Source organism: Paralichthys olivaceus, chromosome 23 (assembly GCF_024713975.1).
Source record: "Paralichthys olivaceus isolate ysfri-2021 chromosome 23, ASM2471397v2, whole genome shotgun sequence".
Taxonomy (NCBI): Eukaryota; Metazoa; Chordata; class Actinopteri; order Pleuronectiformes; family Paralichthyidae; genus Paralichthys; species Paralichthys olivaceus.
In genome coordinates, this window is record NC_091115.1 from 9,049,423 (window position 1) to 9,073,816 (window position 24,394).

At 39.5% G+C, this 24,394-nt stretch overlaps 1 protein-coding gene across 1 annotated transcript in view; it reads right to left on the minus strand.

The window, feature by feature from the left end:
- Positions 1-24,394, minus strand: part of ccdc146 (coiled-coil domain containing 146) — a 41,921-nt gene that overhangs the window by 4,747 nt on the left and 12,780 nt on the right. The window contains exons 3-18 of the mRNA XM_020092451.2: positions 20,199-20,281; positions 18,964-19,179; positions 16,917-16,974; positions 14,569-14,651; positions 14,301-14,394; positions 14,112-14,185; positions 12,976-13,203; positions 12,743-12,832; positions 11,930-12,026; positions 10,443-10,535; positions 9,849-10,016; positions 8,785-8,873; positions 7,699-7,863; positions 7,396-7,471; positions 6,906-7,054; positions 6,581-6,809 (exon numbers count right to left, since the gene is read on the minus strand). Of these exons, the coding sequence (XP_019948010.2) occupies positions 6,581-6,809; positions 6,906-7,054; positions 7,396-7,471; positions 7,699-7,863; positions 8,785-8,873; positions 9,849-10,016; positions 10,443-10,535; positions 11,930-12,026; positions 12,743-12,832; positions 12,976-13,203; positions 14,112-14,185; positions 14,301-14,394; positions 14,569-14,651; positions 16,917-16,974; positions 18,964-19,179; positions 20,199-20,281 (1,992 nt within the window). The remainder of the gene's footprint in view (positions 1-6,580; positions 6,810-6,905; positions 7,055-7,395; positions 7,472-7,698; positions 7,864-8,784; positions 8,874-9,848; positions 10,017-10,442; positions 10,536-11,929; positions 12,027-12,742; positions 12,833-12,975; positions 13,204-14,111; positions 14,186-14,300; positions 14,395-14,568; positions 14,652-16,916; positions 16,975-18,963; positions 19,180-20,198; positions 20,282-24,394) is intronic.

Genomic DNA, 24,394 nt, shown 5'->3' on the forward strand with positions numbered 1-24,394 from the left:
GAGAGACAGCACATTTAGCTGACACTGAACTGCTGTAGCTGACATGATTTATTAATTATGTGTATAAACACTCGAAATTAACATCTTTGACATTAATTAAAGGCAGTGACACAGCAAAGGCAGGAGAGAAGAAAAATTCAAGCTCGTAGCAAAAAAACAATATCAGTTTCGAAATATTTAAGAAAAGAATTCAGCTTTGCAAATGTTTAATGAGGAAAGAAAATTATTCTGCATATTTCCTAGACCGAAAGTACACAAGGCGTTTTTTTGACACACCATTTTACAACATTGTCAACATAAAAGAACAGTTCATACAAACCTTAAGTTAAGTTCATTGAAATTCTAGAGGAGAAAGTTTTGAATACCAAATATGTTGGATGGAATTTCAGGGAAATGAGACACAGACTATTTGTAGCTGTTAGAAGGGTGCAGCCAAAAAAACAATGTGTAAACAGGTCATGGAGCTTCAATAAATAGCTTAGGATACGATATATCTTTGTGCGAGAGTCAGTGTGAAATAAGGCTTTAAAAGATACTTAAGGGGAAAATTAAGTTAATATTAAGGGATTAATTGAATAAATCTGGGTTAATTGGGATGAACCTGAAGTTTTCTAACTTCACTCTGCAACATAGACTGTTTATAAAAAGCTCTGCACACAACATCCAGCTCACGAAAAATAAAAAGTGACAGTATATTGTAAAACTGTTTGAGGAGGACTCACTCATCACAAAGAATAATTCTGAAGTAGCTCCGGAGCATAAACACAGGCCGAGCAAACAGTCCATTCCAAATGGGCAGGTTTAGAACAAACGCTGCACTATAGTTTAATTGAAAGAGAATAATGATCCAGAAAATCTAACCACCATCAAGATGAAATGGAGTCACTGCTTCATGGAGTCAGTCTATTTCATAGGCAAAAAAAATCCTGAGACAAAGATGAATAAGACGTCAGGTGCAGGGAGTGTTGATAGAAATGAGCAATTAAAAGCAGTGACAGAATCTTAACAGGGAAATGAATGCAAATACCCACTGGACCCAATGACAACAAAATAAAGGTGGTCTATATATAAAAATATATGAAGCTGAGACGATCAAGGAGCCATGACAGGAACCGTAAAAGGAACGTAAGCAGAAAATAGAAAGAAGAAAATAAAACACAAATCAAATGACAGAGGAAAAAAAAAAGTATATTATATATATATCTCAAATAGTTGAGAAAATATTAATAGATTCCAGCAAGGGAAACAAATATAAAGAGAAGAGAAGGTGATTAGTTAGATGAAAAAATGTAAAGAGAGGAAGTGGGGGAGAAAAACAGCATGCGGAAAAACGCTGCACACAGGCGGTCTGACCTAACATGACCTGGGTTATGAAACAGCAGCTTCCCGCCATTCATCCAAACAGCGTGCGCACGTCTACGCACCTGTGGGTGTTAACGTGGCTGTATCTAATGTGAAAGTGTGTGTGTCAGGCCCCGAAACAGCGTGGAACAAAGTGATGAATCCCTTTTCCCCTCCCGTCGAGGATGAGATTAATGAAGCCGCGCTTACGCAAACAGACAGCGGGTCTGATTAGACGGACTAAAGTGTTGAGCCTGTTAAAAAAAACGACGCTGCTTGCTCAACATCACATGGCTGGAGTTTAAACTTCATAGTGTGGCTGTCATGTGAGTAAACGAGGTGTTTGTTAGGCTCAAAGCACGGATGCTCAGGATGATATTAAAAAGAACATGAGAGGCAGAAACACTGGGCTCATAGACTGAGAAGATGAGATGAGAGATGAGAGCGGATCGGAGGCTGACAAAAGACTGACAGACTAAGGAAGATAAAGTGCAGAGGAGCAAAGGCAAGACAGCATGAAGCCAAGAGTGAGAAAAGGAATGAGAGATCGAATGTAAAATCAGACACGAAAGACGGAACTGGAGAGGCGAGAGACGCTGAGAAACAGGAATTGGAGCCGATGAACTGGGATCAAGGCTGTCTGCGTCTGTCACAGAGAATATGACTTTGACAACAGGATCCTTTTCATGGTGTGAGAATTTGGAGCAGGGGGTTAAAAATTAAGCAATAAAACACATGAATGAAGGTCATCTGTCCACCTATGCATAATGAATTATCTGTACCGCTCATTCTTTGATGGTCGCGGGGGGTCGGAGCCAATATGAAGGTCACGTAACTTTAAAATATGATCATGACACCTCACTAGTGGTTGATACTAGAAACTTTCTTTTCTGCTATACTTTTATCCTACATAGCTCTATTAATGTACTGACAACCGATTGTGTTGGTAAAGAGATTATAACACACAAATGAATGTGGATAAAATAAATATCAGATTAAGGGATAATGAAAATAATCTTTAGTTGCAGCCTCGAGATTTTGTTGTGTCGTCACAAAAAAACCTACATTTTCTGGTAGTGACCAACCACCCGAAAAAACTAGGGAATGGAGTGTTGTCAAACATTAGTCAAACATAAATTTCTTCTTTTTGCTAATTAAAATTCTGTGCACAAATCATAACAAAGGCTGAAATTAATTATTTATTGTTTGACTGTCAGGGTTAAAAAGGTAATAACTGATGAATGCTTCGATTCAGTCCAAACAAACCTCACTGTATCAAAGGTATTTTCATACACTTCAAAGCTTTATATGAAGATGAACTTTTTCAGATGTCAAAATCTGCAAATATCCGCAGGACATGAGTGTGTGCCTAGTCCTAACTTTTGAGTCTGATTGATCTGTGATCCACCTTCACTCATAGCCACCCTAAGCCATTCAAACACCACATGATGGATGTTTATACAGCACGTCTGTCTATCCTCTGCCCCTCTCCGCTCTTCAATCTGTCTCTTTACTCTCCCTCTCTTTGTTGCCCTCGCTTTTAACATTTTTATACTTGTCCTCCTCCTTCCTCTGTTCATATACGCTGTTTGTCTTTTCCCTTTGAATTCATCTGTCTCTGTGTCGGTGTCCCTGCTCTGCCTGCCTGCGTCTCTGTTTTGTTGATCTGACAGTCACAAAGAGCAGCTGCTTTCTCGGCTCATGAATGGTGTAAACCATTGTATATATGACAGCGTCAGGGTAGAATAAAATTTGCATGCAATTTACATAATCTCAGCTCAGTTCGTGGTTAACATGACGGCTTTAAAAAGCCACATAATAGATGGCACACTACATATTTAACAGTGTAATAATGAAGTAATGACCTTATTTATATAGCACTTCCCAAAAATGGCTTAGGAAGGGAAAGCAGTCTGTGATGTAAAAAAATAATCATTATCAGGTTATGTGAGGTTAATTGGGAGTACATGTGAGCACAGGAGTTGCAGTAAAGCTTTCAAATATAGGATATATTATAATTAGACCTTAAAATACATGTTTTTCACTTGAATTCTACATAAGAATACTGAACACACATGGGATTGGTTAACTGATCTACGATGATGTCACGATGTGAAACGTGTTGGAGAAAACAAAAGTCAAATGTTGGCTTTGTTTTGACTGAGTCATTTTTGAGTAAATGACTTTAAACTATTTCCTCTACCTCCTCTCACACGTTCAGAACACACACACACACACACACACACACACACACACACTCTTCCTCTCGCTGTCAATCAAGACACGACTCACGGTGGACTTCCCCATGGTAATAAGTTCCAGACAGGTCAGGACAGATTTAAGAGACAGACAGACGAGCGATATGACTCACCACTGTAGGGACAGAGCCGAATGTCATCAGCCCCACCCTCATATAAATCTCCCTCCGTGACTGACACTGTTTGAAAGCTCCATAAATACACTGTATCTCTGTCTGCATCTTTGTCATAGTGCACATAACAGAAGTCAAGCTCGTCATTAAAGGGCTGTTCAACAATATTCAGATGTGGCTGCGAGGGTGTTATTGTAACATGAATGATCTCAGTGTGTGTGCCGAGGCACGTGTACCTGTGTGGGTGTGTGAGATGACAACGTGCCAGCAGCTCATAAACAAGTAGTAAATTCAGAATCCAACACCAACCTCTGTTTATTTTGCAGCAATTAAAATTCCTCAGTGCAAATGAAAGCCTCAGAGTATATTGAACTTCAATAGTCTCACAGATGGCCCGATCTATCTTTGTCAAAATTTCCCATCAAAGGGAGGAGGAGATTCTTCTGCAATGAACAGATAAACTGTTCACAGATGAATACAAATACACAATATATGATAAATCAGCAGCAAGGCAGTTTGCATGGAGATTGAATTCGCATAGAAAATGAATTTGCGGGGAGAATGAATCGAGCTGGCAAGTCTCCTATAGCAGGAGAGACCCCTGTGAGTCTTTTTGCACAGACAGGAGCTTGATAGCTGTGAGAGGAAAATGGCGATTTAGAAAATGATTTGCCATTTACACACAGCAGAGAGGGAGAGATATAGAATGAATGGATGGATGGAAGAATGGAAGAAAAGATAAATGGAGTAATACACTTATAGGGGATTGAAGTGTTAATCATTAGAAGGTTCCAGAAAATGCATCATGTGTATGTGTAAGTGTAAGTCCAATGACCCAATCGTACACTCGCACCACAGGTGTCTTAGCTTTAACTCAAACTCATGGTGCCATTAAAAGAAATATCAGGGGATGAAAGTCATTATGATACATCCTCTGAGGATGATGAATGTCAGGACAAAATGTGAAGCCAGAGTAGATGTGAAGATATTTCACTGGACAAGTGGAAACTGTGACCTGCGGATGGTTCTGCAGGAACAGTACGTTGGGTTCATCCTCTGGGGACCACACAGGTCTAAATTGTGACAATCCAACCAATAGTTGCTCAGATATATTTCAGTTTTGTGGTGGTGAACAAACCAATGAAAATAAGGAATTAATCTACTAAATGTCCTGCCAAATGCAAGGTCAGTCGACAGGAAAGAAATACAAAAGGATGATAGCCATGAGAAAATGTACTGGAAGGAAGTATAAATAGATAAAGTAATGCTAAGAGAAACAAAAACCTTGAGAATACCTTGAGGGGAACGATTAAAGAAGGAATGGTCAGAAAAAAAGGGTAAAGAGCTAATGATGAGAGAAAGAACCAAGAAGAAGAATAGAAATGGCATCAACAGGCCACCATTGTTGCAAATAATAAACAGCAGAAGGAGTAAACAGATGGAGAAAAGGGACAGGGGCGTTATTCAGAAGAGCAGCACATGGTGAAGTATGTTCCAGCACTGCATTCATCCAACAGAGCACAAGACTGAGATGAGAAAAGTCTGGTCCAGCAGCGAGTGAAAATCTCTGATCGCTCTGATCCAGAGCAGCAACACACCCAGTCCCTCGACGCCGCCGCTGGCAGGAAAAAGTGTGCGCGTGCTTTTCTTGAATCTCTCTCCTTCTATGTCTGTCATTCTCTTTGTAACTCAGAGTTCGCTTGAACATGTTGGTGTTTTTGTGTTATTTATTCATGAGTCTGGATCTGTTTTCTGTGAAACGTGTGCAGCGTGCGGTTGTTTGTCTCATCTTGTTCTCATCTTCCTTCTGCATGAGATCGTGAGGGGCCAAAAATATTGGTCTCTATCTCTCTGTTCAAACTTCTGAGTATGTTCCACCTCACTCAGTTCACCTGAGCAACACGAAGGGCGGGGATCGGTTCAGAAACTCACTGCTTTAATAAATATCAAAGTCATGGTACACTAGTAAAGGAATGGTAAATTCAATATTTTTAGAATCATGAGATTAGAGAAAAAACCCAGATGCAGTATATTTACTGGAGTGTTTGTTTATGAGATGAAGCTTTAAAAGTATTTGCATGAATCTAAGAGCTTGTACTCAACTGTTCTTTTTGGAGTTCCCCTATCTTAGCAAAGAAACACCCTAGATACATACAACAAGAACATACAATCATCTGCTTCCTGAGATCTTATGAGGATTCCCCACACTCACATCAAATAAATCACACACACACACACACACACACACACACACACACACACACACACACACACACACACACACACACACACACACACACACACACACACACACACACACACACACACACACACACACACACACACACACTCCTGGCTGCACACTCTCGGCTGCAAAATGACCTGAGGCACTGTTGGATAAATTCTCTCAAGATTCCAAGGACAATTTTGCCAGCACACACATCTGCCATTTCAGGGAAAATTTTATAATCTGATCACACCAGGAAAACTCTATTTAATTGACACGTCAAACAGATTGCAGACAGGATGCTGAGATTGGATGATGTGGACAGCAGTTTATTATAGGTCCAATCTGCCAAGATTGGGGACTGTATTAGCAAAGCCACATGTGCAGAGATTTGCAGATGCGTACAGAAATCTACAAAAAATGTTTCAACCTAAGCTGAGGTTTTGCAAAGTTAGGCGGCCATTTTCACTTCTCTCAGGCCTTCCACAAAGCTGATAGCTCACAGACAGATTGAGATACAGTTACACAAGTCTCCACACACACTCCACACCATTGTTCTTGATCTTCTGCTGACAAACTGCTGTTGTCTGTGTGTGTGTGTGTTTGATGCGCACAAGAGTAAGGGTAAAAGACTTTCCGACCTCTATCAGCAACATGGCGATCTCTCCCTCCAGCTTTCTCTTCAGGGGCACCTCCTTCTTCTTCAGCTCTATCTGTCTCTTCTCCTCGCTAATGGCCGACTGCAGATCTTTCATTTCCCTCTCCAACGTCTCCAGCGCCACGTTGCCCTTAGCGATAGCTGCCTCTTGGACATTCACCTTCTCGTGGTAGTTGAACAACACCTCCTCGTGCTCCAGCAGCTGAATGCCACTGGATTTTACAAAAAGACACACACACCGAGGCTCAAACATTGTTATTTGATCGTCATAAAAGTAAAATTGTGAGACTGTCAAATTTGTAACCTACAGAAAATTGCGGCTTTGCACAGCTGTCTCATTATTCTTGTTGATTTCCAGAAGTGCCTGCTCCTGAAGGTTGATCATTTGTGTGAGTTTCGTCAGAACAAGTTTGCTGTCGTCACTATCCTGACTGATCTGATGATGCTTCCATGCAACCTGGAGGAAATGAAGTAAAAAAAAAACGTTGTGATGCACATATACAACTTTAACTGCAATGAAATGCTTCCTCTTGATAATGCTAATAAAGGAATTCCATTGTAAATGACACTAAAATTGGAAACACAGAGGAAGCTGAGTGTGTGTTGGTCGAATACAAAGTTTAAGGACTTGGCTTCAAAATTGCAACTCAGTCAAAACAACTCAACCACAGCCTGAGTCTGTTGAGCTCTGGGCTCCTTGAATCATATCACCCTCTGTGATATATTTAATCTGTTTATATAAACTCAGTGTGTGTTGACTGATCACATCTCTGTTTGTGTGTGTGTGTCTGTCTGGACCTTGGAGATGTCATTGCGCAGCTTGTCCCTCATTTTGGAGCAGTTGGAGAACTTCATACGAGCCTTTGTGAGGAATCTGGGATGAAGAGGCAAACAAGCAAAGGAATACCTCAAAAATATTCTACAGAATAAAAGGGATGCAGTAATAAATATCCTGTAGCTTCAGTGGTAACAAATGTGCTGGTCAAGTAAAGTAAATACGTGATAATAACTTTTACTGATGCAGATTTTATGGATGTGCATCGTATTTTCTGCATACGTGATGTTTTCCACTTCCTCAAAGAAACATGCACATGCACGCACCTGTCCTTGTTGACGACAATGGTGCGCTGGATCTCCGTCTCGTTCTCCAGGACCTTGAGCTGCTCTGTCAGCTCCGTGAACGACTGAGAGGAGATCTGCTTCAGCTTGACGTACTTATTCTTCTCCTCCATAATCATGTTGCACAGTTTAGAATACTGTGATATTCTGACAGGGGTAAAAAAACAAGACACTGAAACAAGCGATGAAGCATCTGCATTACAAAGTCTGGCTGGTGGCTACTGTCAAGATCAGAAGCTGTAAAACATGCAACTTTATTCTCTTTGTTTAGCATCTTGCTAGGTCCTATAAAATCTATATATTGCAGATTTAATATCTATCGCTAACGACAGGTGAAAATAAAATTTTAACTTTATATTAATGTGTTATAATCTGAACTAACATTGGTAAAAAAGATGCAAATACTCTCAACCTAATATCTTTATTTACAAGATGTGACTGTGAACAATGAGAGGAAAGAAAATATTTTACCACCCTTGTCTGTTTTGCCAGACTTAGGTGCATTTTTGCAGCTTCAGTGTCGAGTGCAACCTCATCCGTTTGTAGTCTGTAGTCGTGAACTATAATATTGCACTGTACGAGTTTCCTATTTGGTTTTGTGGGTGGTGCAAGAGGCATTGGTCCAAGTCTGAACACTGAAGTATGACCAATTAGTCAGTTATGGTTTTCTAACCAGACAACATGTGCAGACGTCTGAGATAATTGTGATCCCAGCTGCTACAGTGATCGGGGGGGAGGCAAAAACAAGCACAGAATCAATTAACGCAGATTGTTGAAGAATTGGTTCCATCAATATTCTTTGTGCGTATTCAAGTTGAGATGAAGAAACAAACCAACCCTACAACTGCTGAAACTGTAATTTACTTAGAGATCTTGAATTGAGCTGTAAAATCTCAAGATTAATCTCCACAAAAACAAGACAATATGAAGACAGTGACAGAGGTTACAATGCTTCCTCTAATGCCTCCTATTAACATCTTAGTAGCTTCTCTGTAATCAAGGGCTACACACACACACACACACCCCTTTAATGAAAGGTGGCAAGAGAGGAGAAAATTACAGTGACACCTGCGCTGGAGCAGAGTATTCAGTTTGTTGTGGTCCATGATGATCAGGTCTTTCTCTCGCAGCTCGTGCTGGATGTGCTGGTGCAGTTGCTGTGGAGAGTTACACGAATACAACTACAGTTTCATCATGTGTGTGTGTGTACTTGTAAACACCATCCTTCAATTTGTGCGAGCAAATGTTTTTTAAATGAAGTGGAAGCTTCTGTTCTGACACTGAATAGATGAACAAACAAATTCATATGTGGATCGAGCTGTCCTGGTTTGAGCATGACTGATTTTGTGGTTGGCTGATATGAGACTCTCACAAACATATTGGTATCAGTGTTTATGTTTACTGAAATGAAAACTTTTATTTTACAGAATAAACGATGTAAAAAAATATTGACAATTTTAATAAAAAAATGTGGAAGTATAAATAATAGTTTATAGTAAAGCTTGTGGTTAAACCATCTAATTTAATTTAATGTCAAAAGGGTTTGATAAATCATTTTCAGTTTCTTTGGAGTATAAATGTATTGGCTGATATCAGTATTGGAACACCTTAATGAAGCCAAGCGTTCAGTTCAGTCAGGAAGACAGTGTTCTTCCTACATCAAATGCACTGTCCCTGTTGTCTCTAAGCTCCACACTTGCGATGAGCCACTCGCCTGTAAACTGTCAAAGTTTAAAACATTCCCTCTCCTGTCATTCAGCAGTCAGTCCAGTACTCTGATCACTTATCATTCATCTTCATTTCCAAAGCATTAAATTCATAGGACGGTTACATTGTGTTTACTGTGTGCTGAGGTCCAAGCTCCAAAGTCTGTTTCTCTGTTCACAATACATTTAATTTCATTCTAATTAACTCATTTACGTTTGTTTCTCTCCTGATTGAATTTATCTCATCAAACTAGACCCATTTCTTTTACTCTTAGATGTTTCTGACATGTTCATGTGACATATGCATCTCTATGTTTGCATATGTTAATAAATGAACTAATGGAGGTGTCAGAACTGGATTTAAATAGACTTCAGCTGCATGTACCTGATTGTGTGTGTTAAGTTTGTGTGTGTGTTGTGTTGCACCTCGGCCCTGAGCAGTTCACGGTGCTTCTGGCCCCTCTCCTCAACTTTGATCTTGGTGAGACATCTGAGGTTGTGTAGCTCCTCTCTCAGGAGGTCTGACTCCTTCAGCAGCTCCTGAATCATTCCGTACTGACGCTTCTTCTGGCTCTCCTCCTCTGCTGTGGAAAGCTGGTTGAGGGACAAATTTGAGAATGTTCCCATTTGGATATAACTTGAAGGTTACTCAAGGCAGATTGAGACACGAAAATGGACTAAAACTCTCTTTATAAAGAAGACGAATACTGAAACTTTTTTGTGCAAAGTGCAGCATTTTCCCTGAAGGGATCATTAAAGTTTTGTGTGACAAACTGTATTATGCAACAGAAAATATCATTTTGTCTGGAATAAGTCTGGATAAGACTAAAAATGAAAAATACCAAATGGAACAGACAGAAAACATTAAAACAACTACAAAAAACATAAAAGTATTTTAAAACAAAAATATGGTTTATCCACTGCTTTGTGTAGAGTCTTCTCTTGTTAGGTGACTACTGCAGTCGACTGTTAACAGAGCTGCTAATGGTATCGAGTCAACCCCACATGCATTGTTCCCACCTGTTTTTCAAAGCCAACTTTAAGAGCGTCCACCTCCGTCTGAAGCTCCATCCTCCGCTGAACGCCGGCCTCTCTTCTGGGAACAGCATCTAACTTGGAAATTCAATTCAGAACGTACACATCAAACGTGCGCTCAGGCTTTTCAGCGAGCGAAAGGAGATCTTAACATCTGCCACGGTCCCTCCTGAATCTTAGACAAAGCACGTAAAATACATTAGCATCAATTGTTTCCCTGATTACAGTCCTTTAGACTTTTACAATCTGGGGGATATGAAAGTGAAGGACCGCAAGGAGCCGGTACAAAGATTACCACACTTCATAATAAATTCGGTCAGTGCATATTCAATCCCACATTAAAACACTGGCTGCAAAATAATTAATACTATATATCAGAGTTTCCCTGAGGCCTTTCTGATAGCCCTTAGATCCAGCGACACTAAAAGTGTTCACTGAAGCTTATAAAAAATGAATGCCTCCGGGCGTGTGGGATTGCACCTCTCTGCAGGGTTGCCAGGCCTCGTGTTCAGAAGGATGAGTTACACTGCTCCATATTTAAAGATTGTTAGTCCACGGAAGATAGGAAAAAACTACATGAATAGGTTTAACGGTTTATACAGTTATGTAACACACTTATTGAAGCTGTACTAGTGCAGTGCCTGTTCTAAACCTGCCACTTCTCTTGTCCTGTGTTAATGATCCTGAGCTACTTCAGAATTTGTCCTTGTCATAAGTGAGTCCTCTTCAAACAGTTCTACGATATACTGTCATATCTTATTGTTTATGCGCTGGACGTTGTGTGCAGAGCTTTAATAAACAGTATATGGTGCAGAGTGAAGTTAGAAAACTGCGTTCATCAAACCTGGTTATCTGCAATGAGGACTTTTTTTCATAAAATGAAACTGAATTTGCTTTGTTACTGTTCACAGGTTCCCAAACTAAATTATGTGTATTTCAGAGCTCTGTTCAGCAGTCGACACAATCTTTAAAACAAAAATCATATTCTATTCCATATAAAGCTTTACAGCAGTAAAACAAACACTTTGCTTTTTTTAAAATCAGTACTATCAGTGAGAGTGATTGGCAGATTAATGAATAAATCCTATTGAGCAACTGCTTTGTATTCTTGTCTCCTACGTGTGTGTAAATCCCCCAATGTGTCATAATGATTTCCTTTCATACTGTTTCTGTGCCAGTGATATGTGCTGATGTGTTTCCCATGACTCCTCCCTCTGCTCTTTTCTGTCTCTACTTTTCACTGGAAAAACTGATCAATAAAATTCAAGAAGCTGGACAAAAAAAAATGCTTCCAGTGAAATACAGATGAACTACTTATTGTGCTTTTTATTTACATTTTTAAAAGAATGTTCCCACTCTCAGAAACCATTAGGGGTGTGCGTTTAACCACACAATTTGGATGTTTCCGAGCATGTTGTTTCACTGCTCCAAATTTGAGCAGATGTTTCTACTGCTGACAACCCACAATTCACCTGGGCCTGGAGCTCATCGTAGATCGTTTGCACGTGTCCTAGCTGTTCTGTGGCCGTGGTCAATGCATGCTCCATCCTCTTGAGAGCTTGCATCTGCCTGAAGGAACACAGACACCATTTTAAATATTTATCAACATCATAAGCTTGTGTCTGCTGCACTAATCAGCTGAAACTCACTCTGTCAAACTTGGCTCATTATATAGATGATTAACTGTGGTGAGAAGGCAGCTAAAGAAATGCTTTGGACTTTTTGGTCTTTTGTTAAACTGTGGAGTGTAAATAAAAAAAATCAATTCATTGGGGATCAAACCTACGAGCTCTTTGACTCAATGTCTTTCAAAACAATGAATATTCACCTCTGTCAAGGAGGTTGTGTTTTCATCGCTGTTTATCTGTCTTCTAATTATTATGCACAAACTTCTGAACCTAATTTATTGGTTTAACTTGGTGGAAGTGTGGCATATAGGCTGAGGAAGAATCCATTAACCTCTGGAGCAAGTTTGATTAAGGGTGCAGATGCGGGTGCACGTTTTTCTGAATCTCTCAATAAATAAAGTAGAGATCAGGCATCTGTACTATGCTAATGTACAATAATTCAAACAGGTGTTGGTTAGGATTCAGACAATGACCAAGATGTATCTGATCTTAATACCTGACCAATATGGTGATTAAGTGGCTGATCAGCCTTAGCAGCTGTATGCACTACAACTGTCCTTCTGTATATTTCAGTTGTGTGAATGCATCTTCATAAAATATGTGATTTCATTTGTTTATGATACGTGTGATCGAGCTCAGTTCCACGTCATTCTTTACCTATTCTTCTCCCTGAGCTGCACAGAGTTGCTCTCGCTCAGGTGCTTTCTGTCACACATGACGTTTTGTAGCTTCATTTCCAGGATACCTCTGGTGACACGAAACACACAGCAACTCGAGTGAAAACATCACAACCACAACCAACCATATCAAATATTGTGTTTCTATCTTAATATATTCATGATCCACATTCTCCATGTTATCCAGTTTTGGCTGTTTTAATAGTTTTGTACCTGGTCCCAATGAATTCCGCCTCCTCCTCCCTGCTGACCTCCTGTTCTTTCAGCAGCTGTCTGCACTCTCTCTGACTGGCCTCGACTTGGGCCTGGAGAGCCTCCAGCTTCTGCATCTCCTCCTCCCTCCTCATCCTGAGGGATCGGTTTCGCACCTCCATCCCCTGCACTTGCTGCTCCGTTTCGGAGATCTCTGCGTTAAGTGTTTCTATTTCCTTCAGAGCGGCCCTGGTGTAGGAGAGGGACAGACATTTTTGAAGACAAAAGAAGTACAACACAGTGTTTATCACCACCACCAGCATACAAGCTTTGTAAGAGTGAAGATCTTATGAAATAACAGCATGTGCATCCATCTTTAACACACCCCCTCCCTGTGCCACTCAGCTTTGTGAATTTCAGATTGCAAGTCGTACTGGAGCTCACATGGCTCATGCAGACGGCTCCGCTGCATCGCTCGCGAGCCAATACTAATTTGGAGTAAACATGAAAAGAGACTGCAGCGAGGCTTCAAGTGGAGCTATTCTCTAGTGATTAAAGGGCTTTGACTGGAGCTTAACTGTAATATGAAACGAATACATATGGTTGCCATTTTTATTAAAAGAGAGAAATTGCCAGCATTATTTTTCTCCCTTTATGCAAGATATGTTGCAGAGAAGAAACTGAACAACAAATGGAACTGGAAATTTGATTTCTTTTGCAGAAAAGGGAGGAAAATGAATAGTCCAATAAAAAGTTTACACTGAGAAAATACAATTTAAATAAAACCTTAAAATGATCAGATTACTGTCACGTTTCATGTTTTCTTTCTTTTGTGACTGATTTTATTTGTTTTTATTTAATTTGTATGTATTAATTACTTTTGTGTTTTAATCCATGAAGCTCTTTATAACCTTGAGAAGTGCTTTATAAATAAAGATATAATCATTATTATTTAGCAGCATTATACTGCAGTATAATAACTCAGGATTATTTCAGTTAAATCCATATCTATTATACTCATACAGAGAAGATTAAAGAGTTTATATTTGATTTAAGATAATTGTTCTGTTTCTACTGTGTTTTCTCTCCAAAATCACTGATTTTATTTCCTGGTGTTTTGACAAATGTTCCAGATAAAGTTGACTAAATGTACTTACTCCTTCTTGGAGAGTTTCCTTTCCCGTTTCTCTAATATCTGGTCGGGTACGCCGATGAGCTGGGCTTTCTCAGCCTTGTGACACACACAGAGACACACACATAAAAATGTAAGAAAGCACATGCTTTGTTGTTTTACTGGTGGTGTGCTGTAAGTTATGCTCAGTCAGTGCACACACACAAACACACACCTCTTTGAGCTCTATGATCTCCCTCTGGTCCTCCAGCTCTTTCTGTTCTCTCAGTATCTGAGCTTCATGGGTTTCCACATCTTCAGTGAGACTTCTGCAACACACACACAAGTAAATGCTTAATTAACAGCACTGAAAGGAATCTGCAGTGTTTCCTATTGTATTAAACAGAAACAGCACACAAATAATGGAAAGATAACAAGAAACACAAATAAAAGACATGGGGAATAACACCAACTGGATTAAAAGAGGGCTAGACATGAGGTACCTGACTTCCACTTGTCTCTGAGCCACCTCTTTCCTCAGATCCTCATTTTTGTCCTGCAGGGCTTTTATTCTGCTCTCCAGCTCCTGGACGACCCACCAACATCAACATTAGATCACATATCAAGGTTTTCATGTGAAGTCTTTGCTTCGCATATTTTCTTTTAAAACACTTTAATGCATTGCATCTGTTTGGTTCAAGTTTTGATGAAAAATAAAAAGATTCAGCACTTTATTTAGTCCCACGTTAAACGACTCAAAACTTGAATGTTAATTTTATGAACCTGAAGTAAAGCATCTTTCTCACAAGTAAAACAATTTTGCGGTGCTTTGAGTAGTTCCAGTTTGATGCAAAAATTTTAATTCTCATCGTTTTCTGCACCACAAAGACGTGTTTGTCAGTCAGCAGTGTTGCATTACGCTGAGTTAACTTCACAAAGCATCACCATTAAAGTAAATCAGCTGCAACTGAACCAGCTGTTATCAATTCAGATTGTTCAAAGTCTTGCGCCATAAAGATTTAGTTTATGGTTCCTCAGCAAAACAATTAGAAATGTATTTGAGACTTCAGCGATGAAACGCGTAGTTTATGAATCACGTCTGACAAGTATGTTTGTGTGCGACAGGGAGAGAAGAATACAACCGGCCTCAGTGTAGCTCATACTACTGAACATAACACTTGATGCTGCTGGTTCAATACAACCGGTTCACACTTTCATTCTTCTCTTCCTTAAATATTATTTGACCACACAGGTCTGATATTGTACATTTGTACAATGTTCGGGTGTGATGTGTGTCTATAGAGGCAATGAAAGGCTCATGCCCACATGTCTTGTCATGCAGTTGCAGCAGTCAGTTTTCCTATTTCTTTATTATAGCCCAATTTTTTCAGGGCTTTGGTCAACTACAACCCCAGCATACGTAAATCGATTTCATCATCAAAACATTCAGCTATTCAGGACGTTCCTGTCCTCACATCTCTTCTTTCAACTCCTCATACTCTACTACGCTTTGAAATATTAAGCTTCTTCTGCAATTTTGGGGCTTCTGGCTCCGACAACTCCTGCATGCTTCAACTGATTTCAACATTCATAACATTCAGCTCATTCAGGGCACGGGAGCTCTATTTTTATGCCTCCAGGCTGTCCATCCATCCGTCCCATTCTTGTGAAAATGATGTCCCAAAAACATCTTGAAGGAATGTCTTCAAATTAGGTAGAAACCTTCGTTCTGACTTGAGGATGAACCGATTCGATTTAGAACTGACTGGTCTAAGGTCAAAGGTCGACGTCGCTGTGACCTCAGAAATCCCTCTTTATCTCAGGATCATGGAATCCTTTCAAATGAGATCACACTCTGGCCAATGTCACTTGGACTCAATGATTCAACTCAACTGATTAATTATCATAATTGGATAATTAGTGGACAAACATCAAAAGGTTTTGTAGACCTTTCTCAAGTATCACATTTGATTATATATTCCTGTGTGAGCAGAAGGTTTTACAGAAAGTGTGTATGCTTTCATGTAATATTTGAAAAAAACATTATTAAGTCGGTTAAATGTCATTACCCATGAGCCTCTCTGACTCATGAACGCCATCATTCGCAGCCAGAGGCACGAAAGCAGAGCACAAGCAACTTTGTAATGTTTTGTCGTTGCAATCAGTAATCAAACATTAATTGGCGCCTGGAAAAGAATTAAATTCAGTTTAATGGTGTTGGTGTTTTGTTCATGTAAATCTCCCACCTGCCCTACGGGTTCTACGTTTGTATTCTTCCACTTCTGGGTTTTCTTCTGACACAACTGCTGATTGTTTGAGCCACTGATTCATCAGCTGCTGGAGACTTTCTTGCCCATCCAAGTGTTGGAAAGTCTCTACATTGTGGTAGATGTCTGACACACTGAATAATAAAAGTAATACAGTATTAATATGCCCTGCAGCATGATACAGTCAACTGTGGTGTACGACTCAAACAGAATCAAGTGGATAAAGGGATTTTATTGGGATTAGTGAATGAATAAATTATTATTTTTTATCTTCTTATCGTAAATCTGTTGCTTTAAATGATTACTAACTTGATTTTCCTGCTTTAAGTACATCTGTAAGACGGATCAAAATATATTTAGCACATGCATCATATTTTTGTGTAGATGGGGATAGTGGAATATAAAATGTTTCAGCTTCTTTTTGCTTTAACAGGCCCTTAAAAAAGAGCCTATGGCAAGCCATCACATGGAAGGATTAGGCCTGGGTGAAGGCTTATAGTAAAACTCATATTTATCTCCTCTGAAGACAGTTATTGCAGCGGTAATCCACATTTCTGAAACCAGACCCGGATGGTGCAACTTACAGGAGGTTTCAGCTGAGTCTCATTCTCTCTCTCCAGGTACCGCTTCTCCTCCCGCAGACTGCACAGCGTCGAGGTGATGTGAGGTGAGAGAAGAAAAAGAAAAGAAAATCAGATTATAGAAATGTGTCAGATGTTGATTTGAACCTTAGACACACTTCAGGAGTTCTCATTCATAGACATAATGAATCCATAATGTGCCAAACACAGTTCAAACCCACATATAAAAAATTATTTGAAAGAATTTCTTATTTCCCTTTGGTAAAAGCTTTTTTAGCCGTTTGAGCTGCTTTGTATCAAATAGTTTTAGCTCATATCATATCGTGGATTGTTTTATCATATCTCCCTGACAGGTTGATGTATTGGATATTACACATAAAACTGTGTGGATGCTAAAGTATGCGACTGGAAAAGGCGCTGAGGAATTCCTCTGTATATGTTTGGCTAAAGATGAAGGACGCAAAAGATTTTAAAAAGGCATATTTAAGTGGTGAGCATCTGCTCGTCATATGCAGACCGGTAGCCATGTGTATGAGGGAGGAAGATGGGAAGAGGGGGGGGAAAGATTAGGCTTGCGAGCATGGAAGGCATGAGAGGAGGAGAAAAAGACAAGAAGAGGATGAGAACTCGTCACCGACAGCTCTTGGAAATGACGTACACACATAGGCTCTCAGGGAATGCTCCTTAAGTGTTTCCATTTAATATTTCAATTACCGCTGCGACTACAACTCTCTGCTTCAGTGTGAGACTTAAAATCACCGTATCCTATAGATTGTATCTTTGCAATACAGCCGTGAATTTATGTGATATAAGTGGTTGACTTTCGAGGGTTTATCTTTCAATTGCAGAGCAGTTAAAACAAAAAAAATATGGGTCTAAATGATTATTGAAGGAACTTTGAGTTTTTCACACTATTGATTAAACTTTGTTCACACTCACCATTTGTACTTTTATTACTTTCCTTCCATAGATTATCAGTAATCAGTATCACTGTCCTTTCACACCCTGTTAAATTCTTACATGGATGTTTACTGTGTGGGATGTTGCAATGAAGTCATCTTTGGTGCTTCAAATTCAACACAAATGTTAATTGCATCAAAAATTGACATATCAACTGTTTCAATCCCTTAAACTGACTCCTTTAAGTGTCTTGTTTATGCAACCCCCTTTCGACACGAGAGTGCTTTGGGAAGCACCAGTGTATGTTACCATGTTGCCTAGCAATGTTCCGATAACCTTCCTTTGGCCCTTGAAAAGTTAAGTTTGTGTACAGAGCAGAGAGAGATGCTTGACACAGTGCATTCTTTTCTATCTCTGTGTGTGTGTTTGACCCTTTGGACATGCTGACTGGGTGCTGAGTGAGTTCAGGGAAGGAAAAAGGAAAAAAAAAAGAAACCTGCAGCAGAGAGGAGGAAAACTGGCTGCAGTGAGCAGGAAAGCAGAATAGAGGATTTACGTCAAAACACTAATCAGTACGAAGGGATCATACAACTTAACGTGTTCATAAAGTCACAGGAAAAGGAAACATCCATTTGAAACTGGTTGTGCAACAACTTTAACCCTTGTGATGAATCTATGGGGGAATGTGGTTGCTGACACAGAAACATTTTAGGCAGTAATACACCTCTAATAGTCTTTATTTCTGTGTGTAAACCATAGGCTGTATATAAAGATGGACAACGTGTCCCCACTTCCTCCCAAAATATTCTGGATAAACCCAATACACTTATTTTTTAACATAGAGATTCATTGGTGTAAACAGTATCAGCAATACAGTGTCAATACTATACATGTCCATTCCCATGTGTCCATTCCCACATATAAGCACTTACTGTACTCAACTTCTGCTTTGACCACTAGTTTCACTTCTCTGTTATGTCTTTAGTATCCAGTTACTTGGTTCCTGTCAGTGCTGCGTTTTCTAAGAAAGACGAAGCTACATGAGGAGGAGTTTTTGTTTCAGTTCTCCTCTCTTGGATTAATTTGGATTCCACGCGTGTCTGAAAATGAAACTTGATTGCAATGATTGTGTGTGTACAACACGCCTCACCACTTCAGTCGGAGTTGTGTCTTGTACTGCGTGTTCTCGGCAGCTCTCAGTTCGTTGGATGCCCGCAGGAGCTGTTGCCTCAGTTCTTTGACCTCACTCTCTGGCTCCTCGGAGGTGCTCTGCTCCTCTGTTTTCTCCAGCTCAGCGTGCATCCTCTCCAGCTCAGCATGGCATCTCTTAGCCTCTTCCAAACGCTGGAGCTCACAGTCCTGGGCACTGTGAGATGAAACGATGATGTGTGGTATGCAGTTGTACAAACACTACAAACTAACGGATGTTTACAATAAAATTACTTTTTTGACCAAATCCAGATTAGGATGTTAGTCTGCGTCATTATCACAAGCATAAGATACAACACAATTAGACTGCTGATCAATCTTGACTTTTAGTAACCTTTTGAAAATGTATTAAAATATTTTACCCTGCTCTTATGTAACAGTGACAGCAGATTCACTTGTCTTAGTGTCGTAACTATGAATCGTTTTTCTTATAATATTTAATTTACAGTCAACTGGATTTTTTGTTCTCTCAAGAAAACCAATAACTTAATGAATCAATAAAAATTTATAGAGCAAATTAATAATAATGTAACTATAAATCTCAGAAGCCTGAATACATTTTCAAAACTTTTTAACAAACCTTGCGGTTCTATATGAATACATACCTAAATCTGCTGATTTTCCTGATAGACCATCTGAGCACTGAGCTGATTTAATATAATATGCACATTAAGATTTTTTCCCCTTGTCTTCACAGGAAACTGGGGTCTCAAAAGTTAATTTAATACCCTCCATTATGTGCCTTGATGGGGATTATGAGAATCATTGTTCATGGATTTAATAAAGCTTTAAAAGAAAATGTGCTTCAGGGCATGTCTCAGACAGCTACCTCAGTCTATTACAGCCATTCATGGTGGGTGTACCTTGATCGTACTGCCTCAGCTACATGCTCAAATCCAACTTTTTTTGTTCAAATTATTATTTTAATTTTGGTTCTGCGAACTGAGCGAGGAGTAATGTAAGCTTTAAAATGTCCCTTCAGAAGCTGGCGACTTGTATCACAGATGCTACCGACTTTTTACAGCAGTACGTAAGAGGAGCAAAATTAGGTGTGAAAAGGAGGTTTTTAAGTATTTTTCAAGGACGCTTCAGTCAGGTCGGATGTGTTGTACTTTCAGCTTCTCTGCAGTCAAACAAGCACAAACCTGTTTCATGAAGGAAGAGAGAGAAACCTACCTCTTCAGAGAGTTATTCAGACGTCTGTAGCTGGATTTCAGTCTTGCTGCTTTTGCCTGGCTGATTTTTCCCAACGACAACAACTGGGACACACAAAAAAACAGTAATATTACAAATAATATGGGCATGAAAAACATTCTTTCAGGAAGAATATGCACCGATGTGAATGACTTCCGCCAAGGAGGAGTTTTCCTTCCACATTCAGGAAATTTGTGAATTTCTTTAAAATGTCCAGATAGGACATTTGGGACTTTTTTTTTTACATTTTCACCGCAAAATAATTCATGCATCTTGGTGTAGCTTGATTGAGTTTGAGGGAAGTGTTAGGCCTTGCTGGAGGTGTGCTCTACTGAATGCCATGCTAGTTATATTTGGGGTCATTATTAACTGTGAGGGCCCAGTCACACGTACACGAATGTATAATCACAGATCTTCCAAAGAACATTTGATTCCTGTGGCAAAGTAAATGACAGAATGGCTTTCACAATGTTTGTTTTGCACTCAAATATGTTTTGACCATACTCTGAGGTTGTATTAAATGTTTCCAAACATTATAGAAATTCTCCTCGTGTCAATCCTCCACATCTGAACAATCCAGACATTACAGCAACCCCCAAAATCTTTGGCTTCAGTCATCTAAGTCTGCTATGAATCTTCCTGCATGAGTGTGCCAGCTCAGTTTTCACAGTTTGATCTGACCCAGAGCTGCCTGTATGACAAACGAATATATTCATAGAATATCACATTCTAAGGAAATCTGTTGTTGCCGAAAATATGCAAGGGGGCAGTTTTGCTGGGAACCAGACACATTTCTGACAAGTAGGCAGTTTTGTTTGATATTGTTTTGTGATCAAATTAAGGACTGGAAAACTAAATCACCAGAGACCCCAAAAGAGATTTGGATTTTATCATGGTTAAATCTTTGACAAAAAAAAAAAATTGCTTTGTTTCTGCCCTAATATGCTGACTTACTGTTTTAGGGGTTTTATATCTGTCTTGACCCACCGACACAAAGTGCAATCTTCCACAACACACTCCCTGAAAGGGATTTAAACCAACTTTGGACTGAATAAATGTTTATCAGTTACACTATCAGAACACCTTATCACGATCAGCATAAAAAAACAAGCCTCCAGCTATCTGCAATCTCAAAGAGAGTGGACAAATTATTGAAAATAGCCCATATATAATAATAAGAAACATCACTTCTTGAGATTACAAAAAGTACCATTAGGCTTGAATGATTTGAAAAAAAGATCACAGCTGAGAAACCTTGGTAAAAACAAACACAAAACAAGAAAACAGAGCAAAAGAAAAAGATAGCGGGTAAAAAGTTTTCTGTGAATTATCTGTAAGAGTTGTTGTGAGATTTCTCTTTGAGGTGTAACTGTTACAGAAACAGAGGACAGGTGTTGTTGCCCTCTTATCTGCAGAGCCAGGTTGGTAAAGTGGGGAGTAATGAGGGATAGCCATGACTGTATCAAAGAGCTGCAGGACTTAGTCTATCTCAGGACAGACTGGAGCAGGTAATCTAACAGCACTGAACACACACAAACGCTCCGATCACATAGACACACACACGGACTGATATCTCCCCGCAACTTCAAACATTAGGGATAGATGATTATGTTTTTATTTATTCCATTATAAATGTTTATCTTACTGTTGTCACAAGACCACGTTCCAAGGGCTGAAAGGACAGAGAGATATAAATATTGGGAATGGTATAGATTAGCCCTCCTGCTAATATTATTTATTCCAATGTTTTCCCACCAGTTTGCATTATCAGACGCCCACAAGGTCACAACACTACAAGGAAAAACACATGACCAGCATTACATGAAGTGTGTAGTTAAATCCCACACATTTTGAAATGTTACGAGTCATCTGGTCCCAGTTACCTTGTTTTCATGTGTCCATTTGTTTGTTGTTTTGTTTGTCAGTTAGTTGGCAAGATTAGGTAAAAATCTACGATAGGGATTACCTCAAAAGTTGGTGGAAGGATGCAGTACGGCCACAGACGAACCCATCTAATTTTGGTGTGGATACGGATAAGAGCCAGGAAATGTTTTCTCCCACTTTCATACCATGGCAAGATATTTGCCCTTTTCTCAAAATTTGAGTCAATAATGAAAATAAAACCATTAGGGGACAGATGTGTACGAGTGTGTGTAATTTGATTTGGCAACTTTTGGGTCTTGAGTGCCAATCTATTTTCATCTGCGTTTTTGTGTGTGTTTGTTACCAGGATTATGTAAAAACTGCTACTTTGATTTCAGCGGAATTTTGTGGAGGGGTGGGGCATGACCAAAGGAAGAACCCATTAAACTTTGGAACAGTTCCATTTATGGATCATATTGAAAAACACCAGGCATATTAAGGGGACTGATATTTAAGAGTAAATTGGTGCAGATTAAAATAAAAATCTGGATATAGTGAATTTAAATGGGACCTAAGTGGGATTATGTCTCAGAAAAAAGGTCAGTATTGTGTCTTTAGCAGAACACATGGCGCACCAGTGACTGGACAGACATCCTCTCCCATACACTGAGAATTTATCAGAGAGAAGCAGCCTGAAGCTGCAGTGGTTTTAAATTCTGGTGCCAAGACTTATCTCTAGCCATGTTGGAGGCTCACATGTGTGTCTTTGAAGTGAGATAGAGACTGGAAGATATTTATGCAGGCACACCTGTCAGTTCACACCTCCACCACTAAAACCTTCCAGTACATATATACGAGTGTGTGTGGTGCAGCTGGTATGTGAAGTGTGCAACAAAAAAGAAGCTGTGGGCTTTAACGCTCTGCACCCTCAGGGGGAAAGTAATGACCATCACCACGAGGCTCAGCGCTGCATTCCACTGTGCGTTGGAGAGAACCATCTTTCTCTGCGTGTGTCTACACACTCTGAACAGGAGTTGAGCCTGCAGCCAGATTGAATCACGTTGTTACAAGTATCTCCAGCTTTAATATTTCCTTTTACGCCATCAGGGCTTAGAGCCACCTCTGGAAATGAAAATCAATTACCCATACTGTGTCACTTCTGTGGAAAAGTGACATGTGCATGAGACATCTATAATGCCTCGGGAAAAGAAATCCAATTACAGGACCCGTGGTTCTGAATCACATTATGTACTGAAACAATAGCCGTGGCCCACAAGCACATAATCAAGTGCCAAGTTAATTAAACAACAAGTTTATAACAAGACACCAAGGACAGTGACATCTAGAGTGAAAGAGTCAAAGTGTAACGTGATGCTAGGTCTGGAAAGAATTTATTTTCACGGCATTGTAGTGGCATTTTTATAACAGTTTTCATTTTCATCTAGAGTGAGGTGTGCACTCCGCAGGTGTATTAAGTTAGAAAACATAAATCAGATCAGGACAGAGAACAGAGTGTATCTGCAGCCACTTAGTATTCAAGGATGTGGATCAGGGAAAACTGATTTATTGTACATCTCTGATGAAGCTTATGCTTAATTTGCAACATCCTGAGCAAGTCTTATAAATCCACAGAAGCCTAAAGGCTGGGTTGTGATGGGGTCCCACCAGACTATGCACTGGTCAATATGATGCCTTGACCCATGAGAACTCAGTTCTCATTACTACATTTTCATATCAGTCAATATCAATAATTATCACATTAAATGTCACATTATTATATTTTAAGTTAAAGATTAACTTTTCAAATAACTTTTGTAATATTGCTTTTAATAATAATCATATCGGTATAGTCTGTTCAACCCTAGAACATTATGACACAAGAATTGGGTAGCCATGACTCCATGAGTACTCTGTCGTCATCACTACACTGTAACGCAAATACTCTGTCAACATTACAAAACTACAAGAGTGCCGAGCTGTCATTACTATACTATAACATAAGTGCTCAATACTTATGGCTTTTAACTTTCATGACAGCATCTTATGTGGTTGTAACTATCATTGTGACAAAGTCTGTCACAGACACTGTGGATTTCACAGTCCACCTGAATCTTATTAGACACTTACTGGTAAGGGTGAGTCAAATCGGAAGTTGTGTCAAGACAAATAGTTTAAACTTTTGTGCCCAAACACTAAAAAACTAATATGACCCAAATGTCAGCTAAATGTGGATGGTTCCTGGGTAATGAGTCATTTCACTGTTCGGGGAAATGACCTCACTGGAGCATGAGGCAGGACCGCACCATGCAGCGACT